At 40.1% G+C, this 21,477-nt stretch overlaps 1 protein-coding gene across 5 annotated transcripts in view; it reads right to left on the bottom strand.

Annotated features, from left to right (window-relative positions):
• PLPPR5 (phospholipid phosphatase related 5) overlaps nt 1-21,477 on the bottom strand; it is a 257,024-nt gene that overhangs the window by 95,892 nt on the left and 139,655 nt on the right. For all 5 annotated transcript variants that reach the window (XM_068690249.1, XM_068690246.1, XM_068690250.1 and 2 more), the window contains one exon: nt 14,830-14,904. In XM_068690249.1, coding sequence (XP_068546350.1) covers nt 14,830-14,904 — 75 coding nt within the window. The remainder of the gene's footprint in view (nt 1-14,829; nt 14,905-21,477) is intronic.

Here is a 21,477-nt window from a genome sequence, read left to right as displayed (position 1 = left end):
TCATTAGCATTACACCTGAAAACCCATTCCCAAGTTGGATATTATCCATTCTTTAATAAAATTAAAAGCATATGAAATGCATAGAAAAAGCAAGCTCAGGATACCTTAAGCCTGTGTTTTAATAGAGGGAAAAAAAAAAAAGGAAAAAAAGCGCCACAATTTACCAAACAGAATTACAGACAATATACATCACTAACAGGTCATTGTTCAATAAAGTTAGAAACAAAGCTGATGATTGTCTTAGGTCACTTTGAAAATTTTAAATATAAAAAATACCAGAAGCCCAATCCATAATATTCATCACCCAGGACACAGCTCTCCTGTACCCTGGCATAGCCCTCATCATTCATGATCCAGACAGCTACAGGGGTACATGCAATACATGTTTCCATTCAACACTAGGACATTCATGTTACGTTAATGTTTTCACACAAATCCTTGCTGTGAAAAATACCCTTTCTTTTATAGCTTGATCATAAGCAATCAGAAAAGGCAGAAAACTCTAGAAAGAGGAAAAATTGAAGTCTAATGGCAAGAAGTACAGCTACAAAGACAAAAAGCATTTGTACAGCCCTGTGACACAGCCATGAGTGACATGATCAGCAGACCAGTGACAATGTGCCTTGCAGCCATTTCCCACACTGGTGTGCTTCACAAAAGCACATGGTTCATGCCCACTGCAGGACAGATGCCTCTGCACTTGGAGAAGCCCCCCACCCGCTGCAGAAAGCCACCTCTACAATATTGGTTGTGGCTACAAGGCTAAGCTCAGAGCAGGACTAAAGAGACAACCTTTGCTTACAGCATGACCTGCAGTGCAAACAGGTCTCATAAGTGTATTTGTAATAATACAGTCATTCAGTGAAAACAAACATTGGAGGAACTATGCACTTCCATCCATCATTATCCAGATATTTTCCTTCTATCAAGGTATCTCCATCCTTAGAGATATTCAAAACTTCAGCTGGGCTAGTCTCTGAGCAACCTGACCTGATACTGAAGCCAGCCCTCCACTGAGCAAATTGGTCGATTACATGACCAATGGGAGTCCCTTCAAACCATTTTTTTTCTGCGATTTTCTGAATTACTGTTGATTTACTATGACCCACAAATTCGTAATCTTAATGACTACAATCCATTTTAATGGTGATTCACTGCAATTACTTTAATTCATTTGATTATTGCAATTCATATCTAAAAATAAAATCTTATTTCCTCTAAATTGGTGAATTGGTACAGTGAAGCTGTCCATCTGCTTACCTACACTGGCAGCAGCAAAGATATCTGCTAATTTTCCCCTTTCTAGAGAGAGAGTCCTATATATATATGCGTGTATGTGTGTGTGTGTGTATATACATATATACATATATGTATATACACACACACACATACACGCTTCAATAAGCTGCCATATAAAACTTGTTACAGGATTGGTCCTTAAAAAAAAAAAGATAATAACCTGAGAGGCTACCCCTTTGACTTGGTCATCATTACACACCATAACCACCTTCCAGGCAACATGTACACTGACAAGCATTAGAAGGAGACTCAGGAAGGCAGCAAGGAAAAAAAATAAACTTCAACAGTTGAAAAATCCCTTCTAAAAGAGCACCTTTGCTGCTTTGACTGCTTTGAGAAGTGAATCCTGAACCACAAGGAGCAGCTGGAAAGGTAAAGAGCCAGAGTAACAGTAAATATACCAGCTTTTGAAGATTCTTTGTGGTAACTGGCCATCATTGGTGTTAAAATTATTAATAATGTTAAAATTATTAATAACCAAAGTTTTCAAGCTCTTAATTAAACTCACATACTTGAGATTCTTTCTCATCTAAAAATATTCTGAAAATAGTTGGAATATTCAGAATATTTTCTGAATATTCTAAAAATATTCAAGAAATTGCTAAGCTAAAGCTTAAGATATAACTCGGGGACGCTGTCAAGTTACTGTGTAATTAAATAGATGCTTGATTAGATAATACACAGGTCTTTTCCTTTGATCACTGCTTTTTAGAAGTCCTTATTCAGTGCCTTATTCACCTAGCTAACCAGCTGAACTCCTGACAAACTGTACTAAAAAATGGAAGTGGCAAGTGATCACGTGTCCAAAATGATTAAAGAGGGGGGAGAGAGATTGTACAAGGGTACACTTATAAAGTTGGCAAGAACATCAGCAGTTGAAATTACAATTTTCTTGTGGGAAAATGCAGTAAGTGGGACGTTCTGTGGGCTTCTGCCAGGGCAAAAGGCTTACAACACAGCAGCTCAACAGTTCATGTGGCAACTATTGTACTTGCACAGACAGCGGGACACCATGAAGAGAACTTGATGCACAAACAGTGTGGCTTGCCACGTATGAGATCCTCTTCCTAGGCCTGGCAAGCGGTTGAGGGGTGAGAAGGACATATCACTGGGACACACTCAAGTAACATAAAATATCTTCAGCATTCCTTTTTGGAAAGGATTAACTGATACCTGCCAGAACTATTAGCAGCGTGTCTCTCCTCTTAAGACCACCTAGTGATTTTATTCTAACAGCCCTAAAGCATCACGCAGTTCTTCCTCACGCCACATTACAGAAGGTTCATTTACTTTGAAGTGACTGCACTGTGGTAATGCTGTAATTATGAAGTATATCTCAGAAATAGACATTAAAATATTATTAGAGTTTGGTGTCTTCCCCCCGCCCCCCCCCCCCGCCCCCCCCAAATTCTGTTAATTTAGAGAAATTAAAAGCAGTAGGAGATCTGAGGACAGAACATAAGGGCTGCAGGATCAGATTCTCACTAAGCTGGCATGAAAACTAACCTTAGGGAAATGGAGTGGGCGGTTGCTAAAAAGATACAACCATCTCAGGACACATAATTTTTATGGCATTAACCTTTTCATCATTGAGCAATGCCAATATCCAGCATGCTGAATACTGCTTCTATAGTAACTAGGACAGTATCCAAATTGGATTTAAGCAAATTATTTAGCTTATTAGGCATCCTAATGTCCACTGTTTAATTCCATTAGAAACAATTAAAATTACAGTTAGCAAAAAAAATAATAGGCACACAGAAATAGGCACAATTTCATATTTTTCCCTGATGACCTTAGCTTTAGTTACTCAGATAAAGTCAACAATGAGTTTAGGAAAACTCCATATGGTGTATTACATACGAGTCTAAAAAAACGCATAACATCCACATAGGTTTAAATCATGTACTCACTGTTTAATCTCTCAACTCTCTTGCAATAATGTTGTAACTAGCAACTCCAGAAACAAGGGTAGTGAAAATGGGAAAACAGAAGACTTTTTATCATAAACTCTTCCCCAGAAATGGAAGAAAAAAAAAAAAAAAAAAGGAAGGAGAAGTGTTCGTTGATGTTAATACACAACAATTTAATCCTGTATTGGTAGCTGTATCTTACTAGATCTATATAATGAATAGATACTTCTAGATAATCTTTTCATTTCAGCTTTCATAAAAAATATCACTAGTGTGGGAGTTTTAAAGAAATATAAAGTATTAAAGCTTATAAACTAATTGGGATAATTATGACATAAAAGACTTAAAACAGACTTACACTGTCTAAAAATATACTTACACACACTAAAAATATCCCACAGACAAAGGAAAGTTCCTATCCAACATGTATAGAACTACTTCTAGGATGGCCAGCAAGAGAGGTAAATCACAGTGCATTCACTCAATGATGGAAAATTTCTTCTTTCTACATTTCTCATAGTCAGGGCTAGAAAAGTCATCGCATCAGAGTGAAGAGCAATAATGAACCCAGAAACCTCTTCAGACTTCAAGACAATTCTGGAAAAAATCATTCATGAATTAGTTTCCCTCAGATTATCTCCCTTGGATCCTGCTCTCCTTACTATCCTCCCTTCTGCTTTCTTGTGCTTTGATCTATTTCTTGTAAGTAAAAAAGGCTTTAAGAAAAGCTGGAGAAATAGTACCCACTTAATGTTATTGACTACTCCAATTGCTTTCATTACCAGCAGGTGAAGATGAAGAAAGAAGGGGAGCTGGCTCATTTCTGTACTTCCTGGGGTGACTAGCACAACCCTTACATGCAGGACATTTACTCGCATCTGGTTCTCTATTACACAAGTGCTTAACAACTTAAACAATTATCTGCTACAGTGAAATTGCTTACTAGGGTGTTACTGGTTTATGAGAGCCAAGCTCAGAAATTGCTTGGGAAGATTACATTACAAATAAAGAACATTTATTGAATTACTGTGCTTTATCCATTTCAAAGAAGCAGCAGCTTTCCAATGTTTGCCTTGTCAGTAGAAGATATTAATAAGTTTCATTAGAACAATTAGTACTCATCAGCATCAGTTCTTTCTCTTACGGTTCCATTGCTCCCAGTGAATGATTAGTGTTGAAATCCTCTTCTCCCTGAATATTTACCATCCTGTTAGATATGGCTCGAAGTTTAATATTTCAGGGCATTGGCAAATAAAATGTGTTGCTTTTCTTGATAGTAAAATACTACACAAATAGTCAGAGCCTCTCTGGGGACCATTTCCAACAGTGGAGTACTTCTGTCTAGCAATGATGGAACAGATGTGTATTGTGGTACATTCATATTTTATTGTAAAATGTTACTAAAATGAACTACAGAAATTATCAATTGAAAAGAATTGTGCAAGAATGACTTTCTTATATAGGTACTTTCTATTATATATAAGGTACTTTCTATTCAATAGCAGTTTAAATGAACAGTGCAGTAAATAAAGGCTGAACAATATTTGGCAATAACATGTACAAGGCTCAGACTCCGAGCAGGTAAACTTCCCTGTTTCTGCCAAGGAAGAGAGTCTGTTGGAACAGAGGAAAAGCACACAAATTCTAGAGATGTATTTCCCTGCACACTCTTTGTCAAACAATCTGTATATAGAATCCAACAAGATTTTAAAAGGTCTAATAATTTTGTTTGCTTTGGGAATGAGGCCATTGGATAGTCAATCATGACATTTGCTTTTTAAGATGTTAAGATGTTTTAATTATACTGTTCTGGAAAAAAATAATGACAAAGACTGCCTGAGCAATTCACTTAGTCCCTCCTTCAATGCTCACGTATTTCCTTAAAACCTCTGCTTTGTGTCACCTGTTGGGATTGTGTTGTACCTGAACTCCTAAGCCAGGAGTAGTTAATGGAATACAAGATTTGAAAACAAAAACAGTCATCGCCCATAATTCAGATGATCCATGAAATCAAAAACAAGTTTTCCCTAAATCAAAATGAGTGAAAGGGATACCTGTTATTGAAAGAACAACTTTCCACAAAACAGCAAGCCAAAGATATCCAAAATTCACTGAATGCTGTAAAGGATATTTTGCAAGTGGGGTTTTCACCCAAAGTGTATTTATTTTATTTTTCCTATTAAGTCACTGTATAATTTCACTTTCATCAAAGACTGTGTGTATTTAATCCTGTTCTGATAGTTCACATTGATGTATGGTATTCAAAGCATGGCATTGCTTTAAAACAGTTTTCATTTCCTTAAAACATCATCAAAAACCTGCTGAATATATTATTATCATCATTACTACTAATGGGGTAGAACTGCTACCATAATCTTTGTAGTTTTTTCTTTCAGGAAAAATTCCTTTCAGGATCTACATTTTGCACCTCAGGGGCTATGCAGAACATTAAGAGCTAAATCATGGAGAAGAGATCAATAACACATAACAGTATTATTAGAAACAAATCTGCATGCCATTTTAATATTACACTTCCCTGTTTACGTATGGTTTCACTTCATGTTGAAGCATAAAGTTATCACAGAATCACAGAATTTCTAGGTTGGAAGAGACCTCAAGATCATCGAGTCCAACCTCTAACCTAACACTAACAGTCCCCACTAAACCATATCCCTAAGCTCTACATCTAAACGTCTTTTGAAGACTTCCAGGGATGGTGACTCCACCACCTCCCTGGGCAGCCTGTTCCAGTGCCTCACAACCCTTTCAGTAAAGAAGCTCTTCCTAACATCTAACCTAAAACTCCCCTGGCGCAACTTTAGCCCATTCCCCCTCGTCCTGTCACCAGGCACGTGGGAGAACAGACCAACCCCCACCTTACTACAGCCTCCTTTAAGGTATCTGTAGAGAGCGATAAGGTCGCCCCTGAGCCTCCTTTTCTCCAGGCTGAACAAGCCCAGCTCCTTCAGCCGCTCCTCGTAGGACTTATCAGGCATCTTACTCCATACCTGAAGAGAATTACAAATCTTGGAATGAGGACTAATACACAAATGAGCACCAACAGATACATTTGGTAGCAGCATACCACTGTACATTATAACCTTATTTGTCTAAGAGCAGACTCCAGTATGCATATCTAGTGTATTCAGTGGAATATCTTAAGGGTCCATTGCAAAAAGAAAAATAAAAAGAAAAAAATAAAGATTTAAAGAAAAATATATTTTGAAACTTACAAAAAAAAAAAAAAAGTCTGTTTGAGAAGTGGTGACTTTAAAGGCTGTACTTCAATGGGAGACATGAAATACTTTTCACTTAATTCCTTGTTGGCATTCCAGCATTGCCACAAATTCATACAATTGCAGTTCAGTCATTCATATGCCACTAGTTTCTGCATCCTATGCCAAGTGCCTTACTGGCTACAAGTTTTAAGACTGCTGACAAGCTACTTAGGTATTGGAAGCAGAGGGAGAAAAAAACAAAACTGAGAGAGAGAGAGAGAAGGAAGTGGTAGGCTTTAAAATTACACAAGAGAGAGATTATACATAATGCCCTTTTTAGGCAGAAAATAAATCCTTAGAACCCAAAGGGTAAAGGAGAAATAAAGATTGACCTCCTACTGTTGAATCAGCTGTAAATTGTCTGAGTCATCTTGACTCTCAGCTATGAGAAAGCTCACAATTCAATAGAGAATAAATTGCATAATGAGCTCTGCAGAGTGCACAACCAAGGCAAAGGGAAATGTCAGCCAGGATCTCTTGAGAAGCATTAAAAAAATAAAAAATAATTAAAAAAAGAATCACAAAACGTTGATGTATTGCTACAAAATATATCTCCAGTAAAAACGAAAAAAGGACAAAGCCTATCAGCACAGCTAAGCACAGTTCAGGGCTCTGTGCTAAGAACTCAGAAGTCTGTTATGCATTAACACAAGTTTTCCACAAAATTTAGAGAGGTAGATGATTAATGTAACTACCATCTGAAGGACAGAAGTCAATACTATTCTCACAGCTGTATGTATTAAAGAATCTGCCCACTGACATACTAATATTCTAATTTCTGTGTTCAAAAAATGTAAGTTCAGTAATTTCTAAATGTGAATACAGGGTGAAGAAGTTATTATATCTTCTCTAGAGATTCCAATGAGTATATTTCTATATTCATAACGGGGTGGGGGAGATGAAACACTGTCTAGATAGCACCACTTAATACTTTTCATAGCAGAGTACCTAGAATACCTAAACCTAAACTCACAGAGGTTTGCAAGAATAGCAGAAGCTTGCATCTGGTGATACTGAGTCATTTTAAAACTAGTACAGTTAAGATTTAGGGTAGTTAGCCTGAGTCCACCAGGCATTTTTGACAATTAACTGTCATATCTAAATTACCTCCATTAAAGAGAGAGTTGAGGTTACCTCACAGTTTTGGACAGCTGTTTTCAGCATGTGTATTATAAAAACATAAAGCAACAAATGAGTTAAAACTTCACAAAGAAGGTAGAAATAAAACAGGGTTTTGGTAGGGATGGAAAAGGTAGGGAAATCTTAGTCCAAAGGACAGCTGAACAGTACTCTTGGAGAATAATGGACCTTTGAAATCTGAATTTACGGTCTGTCATAAGATTTGCATGAGCTGGTATTGCCAGAAAAGCTAACTTTTGATACTTCATGGCTTTAAGGAGATTAATCTCAAAATCTGACGCTTACATAAACTTTTTTAATGGAAAAGGTGCTTGGAGGAAAACAATAAATAACCAAGCAGCAACATGCTATAAGAATTCAATGCCTTAGACAAAAAAAAAAAGGGGGGGGGGAGGGGGGGGGGGGAGGACAAAAACGAAACTGTATAAATGATGCTTTGAACCAGCAGTGTTGCAGGAAGCATGGCCGAAAGCACGACAGACACCAGCAGAGTCAGATCATGCTCCATTTTATTGCCCGAATAGCCTAACTTTTATAGTGAACTTAACAGGGGCAGACAGTGTTTCACACAAGATTATTGGTCAAAAGCACTCAGACAAACAACTACAAGAAAACCCCACCTGCAAGAAAACAACCCCCTTGTGATTAGCAGTCACGTAAACCTTGTCCTTGAAGCCAGCTACTGGTAACAATATTTTTCTGAATTCCTCAATTGGGCAATGTGGGAACACTGTCATGGGAACTTCTCACAGTTGCCCTGGTAGCTTGGTTTGCTCAGCTACAGCAAGCCATGTGATTTTTGCTGTTTCAAAAATCCCTCAACACAGCAGAAGTTCTTGACAGCAACAGGAAGTAACAGATGCTTGCACAGCTCAGGTTCTGCCATAGAAATTCAGCTTCTGAGCTTTCAAAGTCTTATAAAATTTACATTTTTTCCTCCAGCTTAGGTAGCTGGATACGGACTCCAGGCTCCATCCAATAGGATCAACACATGAAAAGAAGGTTCATCTCTTTGAATTGCACTAACAATCTGGAAAAGATAACAGAATACCCAAATAATATCTTCTTCTATCATTTGTGAATTGAAGAGGACAGAGGTTTTATGAAAGGTTGACAGTAGCAGCTTACAAAACTGCTCTGTAGAGAAGAGCTAGCATTTTGAAATGCGTAGATCTTAACATCACCAGAAGAATGAAGATTGCAGAGGCCCTGGTTTTCTTGCAGCTAGAAGTTTTTGTACATCTTATCTGTTTAAATAATTTCTCCCCCTAGGTCAGAAACAAGTTAGGGAAAAAAAAAATAAATCCACTATATAAGGTAGGTATTGCTAGAAAGACCAAAAGAATAGAAACTAGATCTACCAAATTTTCTCATGATGTAATGCCACTACTTAGCAGAGTTGAGCCTATGCTTAGGAGCAAGCTCTAAGAGAAGGGAGAAAAAAAAAACACACACACACACACGCACACACCTTATTCTATCTTGTTGCAAGAAAGAGACTAGTCTTAGCATTCCCCTCATGTAAATCAGTCTGATCTCCACCTTTTCTTTTGCTCCTAACCTGCAGGCTACTCATGAAAAAGTCATACATTTCTGCAAAGAGTAAAATAGAACCTGACTAGCATGTAATGCAACTATTCCCTGCTGCTGCTTCCAGCCAGCACCTTCATGTCTCCTTCTAGGGCTGAGGTACCAATCTTCACATAGCTTCAGCTGTTCTGCCCCTGCTTGCCACCCAGCCCAGATTGCCTGTCTGAGGGCTAACTCCCTGCTTTCTGGCTGCTGCTGAGCTCTGGAGAAAGGCTGCCAGGACATCAGTAGCATGGAGAGAAATAGCACCTCAGGTGCTTCTCTGAGAAGCAAGCTAGGACTTGTGTACGGTCCCATGTCATATCCTGTATCCCTTTCACGTGTGCTCTAATAGCCAAGTAAATAAAGGCTAACAGTCTTCCAGCAAAATGAAGTTTTCCTATGTCCCATTATAAATACAATCTTGAAATAGAGACTGGGGAAGCTGTTTACAGCCACCTTAACTATTAACGTGCCTCTGCAAATAAATGGTCTCTCTGACAGATAGCCCAGTCCTATAAATATTGCAGACATCAGGTCTCCACAGGGACATAATCACCACCAAATGACTGTCACCACCATTGGCACCTCATGGTTGCTATTCAGCTTTATCAGCATGTGGCTGCATGGTTACAGATACTTGAACTCACCCAATTTCTTCTTTTGCTCTTCAGCTGCTGCCTAAGCATAAGTACAGTTTTTGCCTTACTATGTCTTTGATATATGTGGGTGGATTAATTTCTTCTGCTAGAGAAATGAGGAACATATAATGAAACCTTTAAAGTAAGGCCATGACGTCTCACAGACCTTCCTTCTCATCACCCAAATACTTCAGCTCAGGTGCTCAGATATTGCATACTTCTCTTATCCAATTACTTTAAAAAAGAATTACAGTTGTTACACTTCTTGACCACCTTGTCATCCTAGAGAACACTGCAAACAATAAGCTATTATAGAATATAGTACTGCTACTATACATCTGTTGTCTTCTGTTTGCATATCTTATCCACTGTGGGCTTGAATTATTCTTCAGATTTTACAAACAACAAGGAAGAATATGAATAAGGCTGAAAAACTCCCTCCAATGTTCGGGAATAGAAACCATGTCCCCTGACCCCCACCTACTACTTCAGTTGCTCTCTACTGTCTCCTTAGTGACTTCCATGACATAAACTTATGTAACAGTATCATGAAATCATCAGGTTTTTTGATCCCTTAATGCCATTAGATTTGATGATACAGAGGTCATGCATCTTGATGCAGTCTCAGCATGACATGACACAGGCAAGAAAAGCCAAAGGATCTGCAGTGATTTGTGTCACAGTGGATCACAAATGTTATTTGAAAAGAGTGAATATGAATTGCCAAGTTACAAAACTAGTTGAAGTGATGTGACAGAAATAATACCAGATGATGAAACAATTTTCTATCCACATGGACGCAACTTCCAAAATGTGCTGGCATAAATAAATAAATAATTTAAAAGCCAAGGATCTGTGGAGGATGAAAACTTTCTCAGGAAAGGTCATGTAAGTCATTATGTTTATGCCATGCACAAGTCTTCCTTGAAATATTGCTATGTTTTTTCCACAGTTCATGACATCACCCTCCCTCTATTTATTGGATATCTCTAAATGTATCATATTCTGAGCATCTCACAGCAACCAAAGCACTGACTTCCCAGTACCACTGTGTGGTAAGGAGATGTGTACCAAGACACAGAGACTTTAGGAACTAGATCCACAGATGGATCTTAATACTACTCAACTTTTGCTTCTAAAATCCAGTATTAAGCATCACTGAAACCACCAGGACACAATTTAAGTGCTGCCAGTTAGCATAAAATCTAGGCATAACAATGCCCAGCTGTCTCTGTAGTAAGCCCCAGGTGGCACATGCAATACAACACTGGAAGTCTGTGGATTAGTAGAAAATTGAATGAAAATTCCCCACTCTCCCTCACCCTGAGCAATGCTTATCTGAAGATCTGTAGTCCACAGAACCCAATGATACTAGCATGCACAATAAGTCAGGAAAGTTTGTGCTCAAAATACATCTTAGTTCTTTTCCTCAAGCTACCCCATACCAAATCAGCTGGCAACCCTAGAAACACCAGTAACATGCATTAAAAGATAAGCTACGTGTTTGTTTGTTTGTTTGTTTGTTTTTAATACAGGATTCTAATGTTTGGACATAGAAATGTTTAAATAAAAATGGGAACAAAACCTCTGTACATACAAATGAGCACAACTACTCTAAACTGAGATGCCAATATAAGATTTGCTCCATAAGGCAGTCAGGGTCTCCTTCAAATCAACATTTTCCTGGGTTCCACCAGATATACACTGTTGTATAATAATGTATTTGTTACAATGTAGTTTGGCCCATTCTAGATGTAAACATATGCCTATTGTAAGAGCAGAAAAGGGACACTTGCACACCACAGAACTTGTGTGACTGCAGCGTAGCGCACTTACACCTAGATACTAGCACAAGATTTCCCACAGGTGCTCTCCCTGCTGCCCCACATACACAGGTGCAACCAGTGTGCTCCCAGTCCTGCTCACAGCTATGGCTGTGCAGTGCTCTTAGCCATAGCCCTGGTAAGCTACCATTCGCATAGCTAGGCTAGCAGCTGGGACACAGCCATAGCAGCCAGGTACTTCAGTTTGTGTGCTGGGGGATGGGGGAGCCTGACTGGTCAACCGCAAAGTGGCTCAAGTAGAGCCCAACAGAGCTATGCCATGCTGCAGCTCTGGCTCCACTGCAGGGCAGATGTAATTAGGGTAATCTCTACCATAAGCATGACCTACTAGCATAAAATTATATATATATATATATATATATGTGTGTGTGTGTGTGTGTGTCTTTAGTAGTTATAGTGTGAATGGTCTCAAATATAAGAGCAAGATATAAGGAAACTGTTTTTAAATGGAGCTTAATTTACTCAATATCACAGAATCACAGAATTTGAAACATGGAAAAGACCTCAAGATCATAAAAGATGTGGGAAGCCCTTCTACCAGTGCAGACAGAGGCAAAGAAGTTGCTGAGTACCTCAGCCTTCTCCACGTCTGTCATTACCAATTACTCAGATATAGAAACTCACTCCTAAGATAAGCAATTAGCCAGCTCTAATCACTCACACACTACTGTTTGCACCCCTCGGTTTATTTTCACATATGTTAAAGGCGCATGGTGGCCCTTGGGGACTCCACCTGTCACCCCAGCGCAGCAGCCCGAAGGGAACTGGGGCCTCTCTTGGGCTCTTCCTCGAGGCTCTGCGCAGAAGGGCTGCCACCTCTCGCACAAGGGCTGCCAGATGGGAAAGAAGCACTCACACAACCCCTGACAATTGGCAAAGCTCTTTATTGCCACTTGGCTCCGGGCTAATGCCTGGAGTGGAGCCTGGGCGATGACGAATAGGGAGCTTGCCGAGCCCTTCTACACAGCTGCCGGTGTTCCTTGAGGACACTTTTCAGAGAGCTGCCGGGGGACTCCCATGTTTGTTGTGGCCGAGGTGGGTCCACTTCCATCGGTTGCTCTTCATCTTGTGCACCCACCTCCATGGGCTCCGCGGGTTGGAGGACGAGCCAGTCCCTGGCAGGGACTGCCCACACAGGCTGCCTTCCATTGGGCATATTTTCCGGCCACGGTGCCGCACCAGGACGCCTCCCAGTTCCGTGCCTCGGGTCCGTTCCGTTCTCCGCTTGATTTTCACTCACGGAATTCCTGATGGCATCTCTCCCTTGGCCACGGCTGGGTCCCGCATCATATTCCGTCCTCTGGGCACGGCTCCGCTTCCCGTGGCCCTCCAACCCACGCTCTCTCTCTTTGCTGTCCTCACTGGACCTCCGGCTAGGCCCAGGTCTGCTGTTGGTGTGCATCCGAGGGGCCGGCCTGCTCCCCACATCGCTTCGGCTCCAATTATATTTATCGAAATAGCCTCTGGGCCGGGCACCAGACACCTCCTGGGCACTGATGGTTCTTGTGCTGGAGGCGCTGGCCCTTGACCCATGGCGCATTCTTGCAGAGCCAGACATCCTCCTCAGTGGTCCCAGGAACAATTTCTTGTCCTCGCACTGAGAAGGGCTGCTGCTCGCCTCTCTCTCTCTTTGCTCCTAACTCTGGCCTTCCTTCAGCCGCTGGCTTTCGGAAGACCAAATCGCTGAGCAAGTGGCGGGCCAGTGGCAGGGGGGCCCCTTTTATAGGGCCCGGGGCAAGGGCGGGCCCGCTGGTGGCCACTGTGACCTCGGCAAAGCTCTGTGATGGAGCGGCCCGTGCAAGGCCGAAGGTGGCTGCCTTGGGAGAGGCCCGGAAGATGCCCTCATGTGGAGCAAGGACGAGGGTTGGGGGGGGCTGAGGGCCCCCTTTTCTGGGGCTGGCTCTCCCCCAGGCCGTTTGGCTTGCCAGAGAGAAAGGCTGCCCCATGAAACCCTGCCTCGACCCGTTTTTTCTCCAGATCTCCAAGGGTCAGAGTCACTTGTTAATAAAAAGACAACCCCACCAACGAAACCAAAACAGACCAATTCACAAGGCTAAAGCAGTCAAAACTGAAGTACCGATCACAGAATCACAGGATTTCTAGGTTGGAAGAGACCTCAAGATCATCGAGTCCAACCTCTGACCTAACACTAACAAGTCCTCCACTAAACCATATCCCTAAGCTCTACATCTAAACGTCTTTTAAAGACCTCCAGGGATGGTGACTCCACCACTTCCCTGGGCAGCCCGTTCCAATGCCTAACAACCCTTTCGATAAAGAAGTTCTTCCTAAGATCCAACCTAAAACTGCCCTGGCGCAACTTAAGCCCATCCCCCCTCGTCCTGTCACCAGGCACGTGGGAGAACAGACCAAGCCCCACCTCGCTACAGCCTCCTTTGAGGTATCTGTAGAGAGCGATAAGGTCGCCCCTGAGCCTCCTTTTCTCTAGGCTGAACAAGCCCAGCTCCCTCAGCCGCTCCTCGTAGGACTTGTTCTCCAGGCCCCTCACCAGCTTCGTTGCCCTTCTCTGGACCCGCTCAAGCACCTCCATGTCCTTCTTGTAGCGAGGGGCCCAAAACTGAACACGGTACTCGAGGTGCGGCCTCACCAGAGCCGAGTACAGGGGGAAATATGCATCATTCCAAAATGTCTGCCAATCCTGACAGACTGAATAGCCTTGAACAACTTCTATAACTTTCTGTTCCACTGCTCCCGATGTGAGAAATGGTAGTAATTATATTTACCCCAAAGATAAGGTGTTTTAAGACTGATGAATTAAAAGTCTTCTAGACTAATGGAATTAAAGTATGAAGTTTTATCCACCAATAACTATATGGGTCCATCTCAGAGGTACTTCATATTGCTGGATTTTGGCAATTCTGAGCATTAAATCCACTTAAAATTAAATTGCATGTTTAAGGACCCCCCTTAATTCCATCTTTTGAAAGAGCTGGAAAAAACGTTACGCTTGCAGGGACTGAAATTTTATTCACAGCTGCAAAAAAATAGATCATTGTCCAGCAGATAGCACTCAGTATTGAGGCAACCATAAATCTGTTGGTAAATATAAATCAGCAGCCACTGACTGTCTTCTTAAAAAATATGCCCCAAAAAATCTTAGCAATATAACTACAGTTTTTCTTACCTCAAGAAGTACAAAGCATGGCAACACTGTGTGGCTTCTCTGAGACTTATGCCTGATGTTTGAAATCATGTTCACCTGTGAAGAAAGCAAAGTACGTTGTGTCCATCTGTAACAAGCTGGCATTGCTGAGATTAACATGCTGACAACAAACTATAAAAGGCCTGGCTAAAACACAAATATACCAAAACAAAGAATGGTGAGAAGTACAACAGGACAGAGGAGTGCATATTACTTTATACCACTATGAAATGAGTTAACTTATTACTTGAAAGTACTTGAAGTTAATTTAGCATTAACAACTGTTTTTGTTCCAAATAACAGTATATATACAAATATTAGTACTTATAATTGTTTTAGTTATATCACTCCTCACTTTGACCTTTTTAGTATCAAAACAAAACATTTATTTCTTTTCATTAGAGTTTTTCTGAATTCTGTTGACTTCAAAGAAATTTAAGCACGTTCTTAAAGTTTACACTAGAGGGCTTTGCTGAGGGAACATTAGGTGAAGGCTTAAAATTTTTCAATCTACCAGGCTTCTACAGAAGCACAGTAACACAGGGCTACCAATCTGTGAAGTCATGCCTTGAAATCCCAGTACAGCAGACTTCTGGTTCTGAAGGATCCACAGAATGTTTCTTCTCAATACCACAGATACAAAACATTTCCTAGCTCCTTGCAAGAAAATTAAGATCTGTGGTGGTTTTTGTTGTTGTTGTTGTTTTTGCTTTTAAAAAGGCATCAACTGCCTAGAACAAAATCCTGCAGTACTAATCCCTGCTGCAGGAAAAGACCAGCAGAAAGCCATGCATCATGAATACGATGATTCTAGGAGCCAGCTCATGACTGCTAAAGTAAATTAGGTAAAACCTCCAGAGGAGTTAGCATCTTCAACAATTATAACAGTGCTACTGAATGCTAGGCAGCCCCTCTAGATCTCCCTCTTCTTTCTTAAATATTTTCTTAAATATATTGCTTTGATAATTTAATTTTTAAAATCTCTAATTTTAAAATTATTCCTAAGAGATACTGAAAGAGTCCTTTAGCCCTCTTTTGTTTTTCTCAGCTGTGCCTTTTACTGTTCTTCATTCCTATTCATCTTTCTTTTTCATGATTTCTCCTTCTTGTCTCCATGTGCTTATCCCCCAGTTCCTCTTTATCACTTTTACATACTCCCTTTTCCTCATTCCACTTCTCTCATGTATCACTTCCATCACCCAGCTTGTCCTCTCTCTTCCATACCATCCCAAATCTCTCTTTGATTCTCCTCCCTCTAATGCTTCAGTAATCTGCCACTGACTCTTCTCCTTTAACTTCTGCCTTTGGATCCCTTCCCTCCTGTGCTCTGCTTGTGTACGTGCATATTTCATACAGGGCTCAGGGCTGAACAGTCCAGGAACAGAGTGGGCAGATGCTTCCAATAACACTGGGAAAGCACACACTGGTATGTGTGCGTGCAGCCTGGCGGCCAGCAATGTACTGTGCATCTCAGATGCCCCTCTCCTCTCACAAAAGTGGCTGGGGGAGTCTGACACTGTGCCTCCATCTCTGTCTGAGTCAGAAGAAATGTGGAAACAGAGATACAGCTCTGTGCAGTGAGACCTGCATATGCACCAACTGGGGGCTCCCTGGGAGCTATTAGTTTTTCAGCTGGGACCCTGTCACTCTGGGCATTTTTAGCACAGTTTTTGGTGCTGTCAAGCACAGCAGTAGTTATCTGTGTTCAGCCTGTGTTTTCTCAAAACAATTAATATGAAAATGCTTCATAAGCAAGCAGTATCAAATATGTTCTTGAAATTTCTCTCAGGTTGCTAAGGGCTGAACTTACTTATCAAGGAAATAGATAAGTAAGTTTTTAAATTATTTGTGTGTATCCAAGCCAAAACTCTGCTGGTCATATTCCACTGGATTCAAATCTTTACTCAGGCAAGAATCCCAGGGACTGCTTGACACTCACTTGTATGGTTAGGTAATATAACCATTAATATTGCATATGGAGATGTGCATGCACAGCTATGCACATTGGGACTATAGGCTCATCTGATTGAACAGATGCCAACATAGCAGTTATTATTTATTGTGTGCTTGACAGTATATTGAAGAGAAGAGAACAAGCTCTGAGCATCAAGGACCAGTACATGGCTGCTCTTCGGCTGTTACCTGAGGAATAAGGAGGACCTAAGATTCTTCTCCAGCACAGCATTAAAGGAGAGACATGCTTTTCTTTTTGTCACCTAAGTACTGTGGCTGGGTGTCCACCGACACGTAAAGCTCTCCAGGCACATAAATGGGGATGAACTGTAGAGCCTGAGGTGTGTCCCAGCTCTTCCTTTTTCATAACATGGAGACCTGCACTGGCTGCAGCCTGGAACATCCTTTACACAGGAGAAATACATACCCTGTATGAGATTGCCTTTCCTGAGGTTGTTGCTCTGAGTTTGGAGGAAAAAGAGTGAGCCTGAATGAAGCATCAAGAAACCACCTGTGAGGGCATGGCTGAAATGCTACAAACATCTGTGTAAATGGCTCTTGGTAAATAAGTTCTTCTGTTTTAGTAATACGGAGTCTTTTCATGTAACTAGCTACTAGGCAGCCTATGAAATGGTTACTCTGGCAATAACCCACTGCAGGCATTATCATGCCTGCCTTCAGCTGCTCTTTTGGGGATATGCCTAACAGTAGCCTACAAGATCAGTCTCTAGACACGCCTGCCCCTGCCATGTCATCACCAATCTGCTTCACTGCTACACTAGGGATTCACGTTCACATCTGTGCTGTTTCCTTTCTGGAAGAAAGATTGCAGGCATAAGCTTCTAGGAGCAGCTCAGGACAGCGCAGTTTGACTGAGGGGCAATACCTCTCTGCAACTCTGAATGAAGGCTGGTTATGAACCACAGCTAAGTTGGCAGCTGTATGCCAAACATCCACAATTTATGCAGTTGTCATCAACATGTTCTTTGTTTCTGATCACATTTGGAGAAACCCAAGACACCCTTATTTATAAAGAACCTCAGTACCTCTCCTTGAGAGAAATGTTCAGGTGTTTAAGGTAATTCTTTTTAACTTTTAGCTACTATGTAAAGAGGATAGGAGTTTGGCAGCTAGACCAAAATAGCAGAATGTTTTTACAAAACGGAGTCACTGCCCTATGTTTGCCTGGAAATCAATCCTAGAAGTGATTACTACACAGGACTACTGGCTCAGGTCCTTCATGGTCACAGAGAGCCCTGCTCTTTGGATGGGACATCTGCAATGAGCTGTGGGAAATTCTACACAATTTTTAGTGTAAAAAAATAAGATTCCTAGTTTAAACATTTCCAGCATTACTCAGAAACAGAAGAGGAAGTGCTTGGGCTTGCAGCTTGAATATGACATCTAGCAATATATTATCATGTTTCTACCAGAGCCACAAAATGAACTCAGATACCCACAGCTCTGAAAGGAAGTCCCCTAACCTCACTGTTTTACTACTTGTGTTATCCACAGTTGACAATGTATGACTCTCTGACTCTCTTCTCACATGACCTTTTTTTATTTTTTTGGTGAAAGCCAACATGAAGGAAATTTAAGAGCCTAGTGCTGCTCACCTTCCATAGTTTGTTATATATCTGCCAAGTATATCTAAGACACTACTGTATCATCATTACAAGATGTCTATTCCATCATAGGCTTCCCTGCTGTTTGAGAATCAGTAAGAAATATAAATTGCATATTCTATTTCATCTGTCTCTTTCCATTTACGGGTGAAGTCCATCAACACCAAGGAGGAAGTACTTAGCAATAAGTCAGGAGAAGTACAGCTAGGCAGTGAATGGAAAAAAAAAAATGATAGCATGAAAAGCAGGAAGGATTCTACTCTCTGAGAATGTCTCATCTGATTGAAAGCAATATGCTTTGCGTAACTGTCCAGGGTTCTTGCTGTAGAAGTGTTAAATGGAAAAGACAGGGCTTTATTGCATCTGGAATCAATAATGGAAAAGAAAATGTTGCACAAAGATGGCTTCTGCACTGGGTTTGATCAGTTATGTTACCTATTTTCAGTTTTATAAATGGTACTTGTCAGTGTAAATCTTATGTCTTCCACTTTCATTTAAAGAAAAAAAAAAAGGTAATTTGTACACACTTTAAAAATGCTTTAAAGGTAGGAAACATGACCAGATTCTGTCATGCAGCAATACACAGATATGAGTGTGCTAAAGGACACCAGGATATGATGATGCAATTTGCAGAGCTATATACATGTACAAATAGATGGCATTTCATCTAAACACACATTCATTGCATTTGAACCACTTGTTGAGCAAAGTTTCACATTATTTTGAGAAGCTGAACTATTCTTAAAAATCATGAGCAGAATGTTAATAGATAGAAAATAATGCTGTAGTCTTATCAGGTCTTACCTTATTAGTAGAATAATATTACAGAATAAAGCTAATATAATTTGTTCTTATGTCCTTCCCATCATTTATGATGGCAATTTCGAAAATAAGATCTTTTACTGTAACATCTTGGCTTCTATGTAACCGCAATATTTCTCACTTTCTATTTCATGTGAATTAATTCCGTTTGCTTTGCTGTTACACTAATTCTTGCATCTCAGAAGTTCTGTGTTAACACTGCAAAAATGACACCATTTTTTGCAATGAAATACAAAAAAAAAAATCTAACTTGAATGAGTTTTTCAGGACCCAAAGTATATTTCTCCATGGAAAAGCTTCTGTAAAATAAGCACCTAGCTGCATGCTCACCTATTCAGTAAATGTTGCCTAATGAACATGATAGCTCTGGGAAAAATAGAAATTGTCTTCAGCAAATCTTAGGGGAACATACAAGTCTCTTGGGTGTGCCTGTAACATAAGACTATTCTTTTCTCAGTAGTAAAATGCTAGGGAGCTTGTGCTCAGTCAAACAGCCTTTCTCTTACAAAAAAGTATTGTAAAATGAAAAAATAAAAATGATCTTCCTTTCAGGCTCCAGATCTCCCAGAGTAAGAAAAGAAAAACACCAGAGCCACTTCTCCCCAGTAGGAATGTTTTTTCAATTTCTTAAGTATAAAGCAAGAAAAATCAATAGATTATAACTGATACTGATCGTTAAGATCTGAAACGATTGTTTCAGATCATTTGGACACAGATCATAGAGATCAAATTCAACATTTTAAATTATATCCAAAAATAAAGTGTGAAGTGAATGAAAATTATCTAAGCTATGCAAGAGTTGGTTGCTTTCACCTGAGAGAGCAAGGAGAGATCAATTGCATATTACCTTGGTAAGAGCAGGAAAAGACATTAAACTGTTTTTGCTACCTGAAAATTCATGAGTGCTACTAACTGGTGAACCTTAGTAATAAATTTCAGATGCTCGTTCCCTCTGAAACCTAGGGCAGTTACTCACTTTGCCACTGTCTCCAAATATCTTTCCATCTCATAAATATATTAATCCATAGCCAACAAGGCCCCTGCAGCATCTGCTAGGCCCTCAGTGATTACCAAGGAACAACAAAATCTAGGTCAAAAGTAACTGAAGTACAGACAAGAATGTTACCAGGATTGGAGGCAGTACAACATATACCATCACACCGTTTTCCCTGGTGATTACAAATAAGTTGCACAAATGTGTCTTGTTTCTTTATTCTTTGCTGGTCATCTGTTGGATGTGGATATGTCATGATACTGGGAGCTAAGTGATGCTCTCATATCTTAAAATTTAAAAGTATAAGGTTTTTAAAAAAAAACACTGTAAAACAAACAGTTGAATTATCATTGGGAGGCAATCTCATTACCAACCATGAGAGATGAAAGCTAAAAATGAGAGAAACTATCTCTCTCTCTTTCTTAGATTATTCACTATTTGAAGATTAACATTAGAAGGACCCAGAAGCCTGTCAACCATCAAATCAAAATCTCCCACTGGAGTTCAAATAGTAAAAAAATATCAGCAAGAAGAGGATTCCCTGGATTATGTTTGTAGCGATAGGATTAGGCTTTGCCCAACAAGCTACATTATTAGAAATAACAAGGTCATTTTTATGTTAAGAAGATGAAGGAAGAATGCACTTGTTTTGCAAGCAGGCAAATTAATATGGCATTAACCAATAAAAGAATTTCATAAACTGACTTAATTTGTGAACTCAAGGCAAATCTTAATCCTACAGCTTTGCATTTAAAAAAATATTCCACTGGAGTGAAGAAGTAAAATCCTGGTGTTGACATGAAATCCCATTTGACATGGGTATAACAATGACCTTCCACCATGCTAACACTTGCAATTCAGAAAGTATATACAAGAAAACCTTCCCCCCATCAGGGAAGGATGAGAGTCAGTGAGAATCTCTGCAGGGAGACACTCACAAAAATAGTTATTATAGTGTAACTGTCTGGAATAATTCCCCACATAGCTTTTGGAATAGATTATTGTCTTCATCTTTCTCTCTGTTTTAGAATCAAAATATTCAAATATGTAGAACTTTAAAAATAGTTACTCTACATCTTGCTGTGCAGTCAGGAGTAGATTTACCAGACATTGAAATCCAATTATAATCAATGCCCGATGAGGTATGAATGATGCAGGCCATACGAGAGCATAGCAATATTGGGTATGTTTTAAACCCAGTGTAAAAAGTCTTGTGTCCTCAAAGTTGTAAACAAA

This window comes from Anas acuta, chromosome 8 (assembly GCF_963932015.1).
Source record: "Anas acuta chromosome 8, bAnaAcu1.1, whole genome shotgun sequence".
In the NCBI taxonomy this organism is placed as follows: domain Eukaryota; kingdom Metazoa; phylum Chordata; class Aves; order Anseriformes; family Anatidae; genus Anas; species Anas acuta.
The sequence above is the reverse complement of the archived record's forward strand: the minus strand, read 5'-3'. Positions and strand labels throughout refer to the sequence as shown.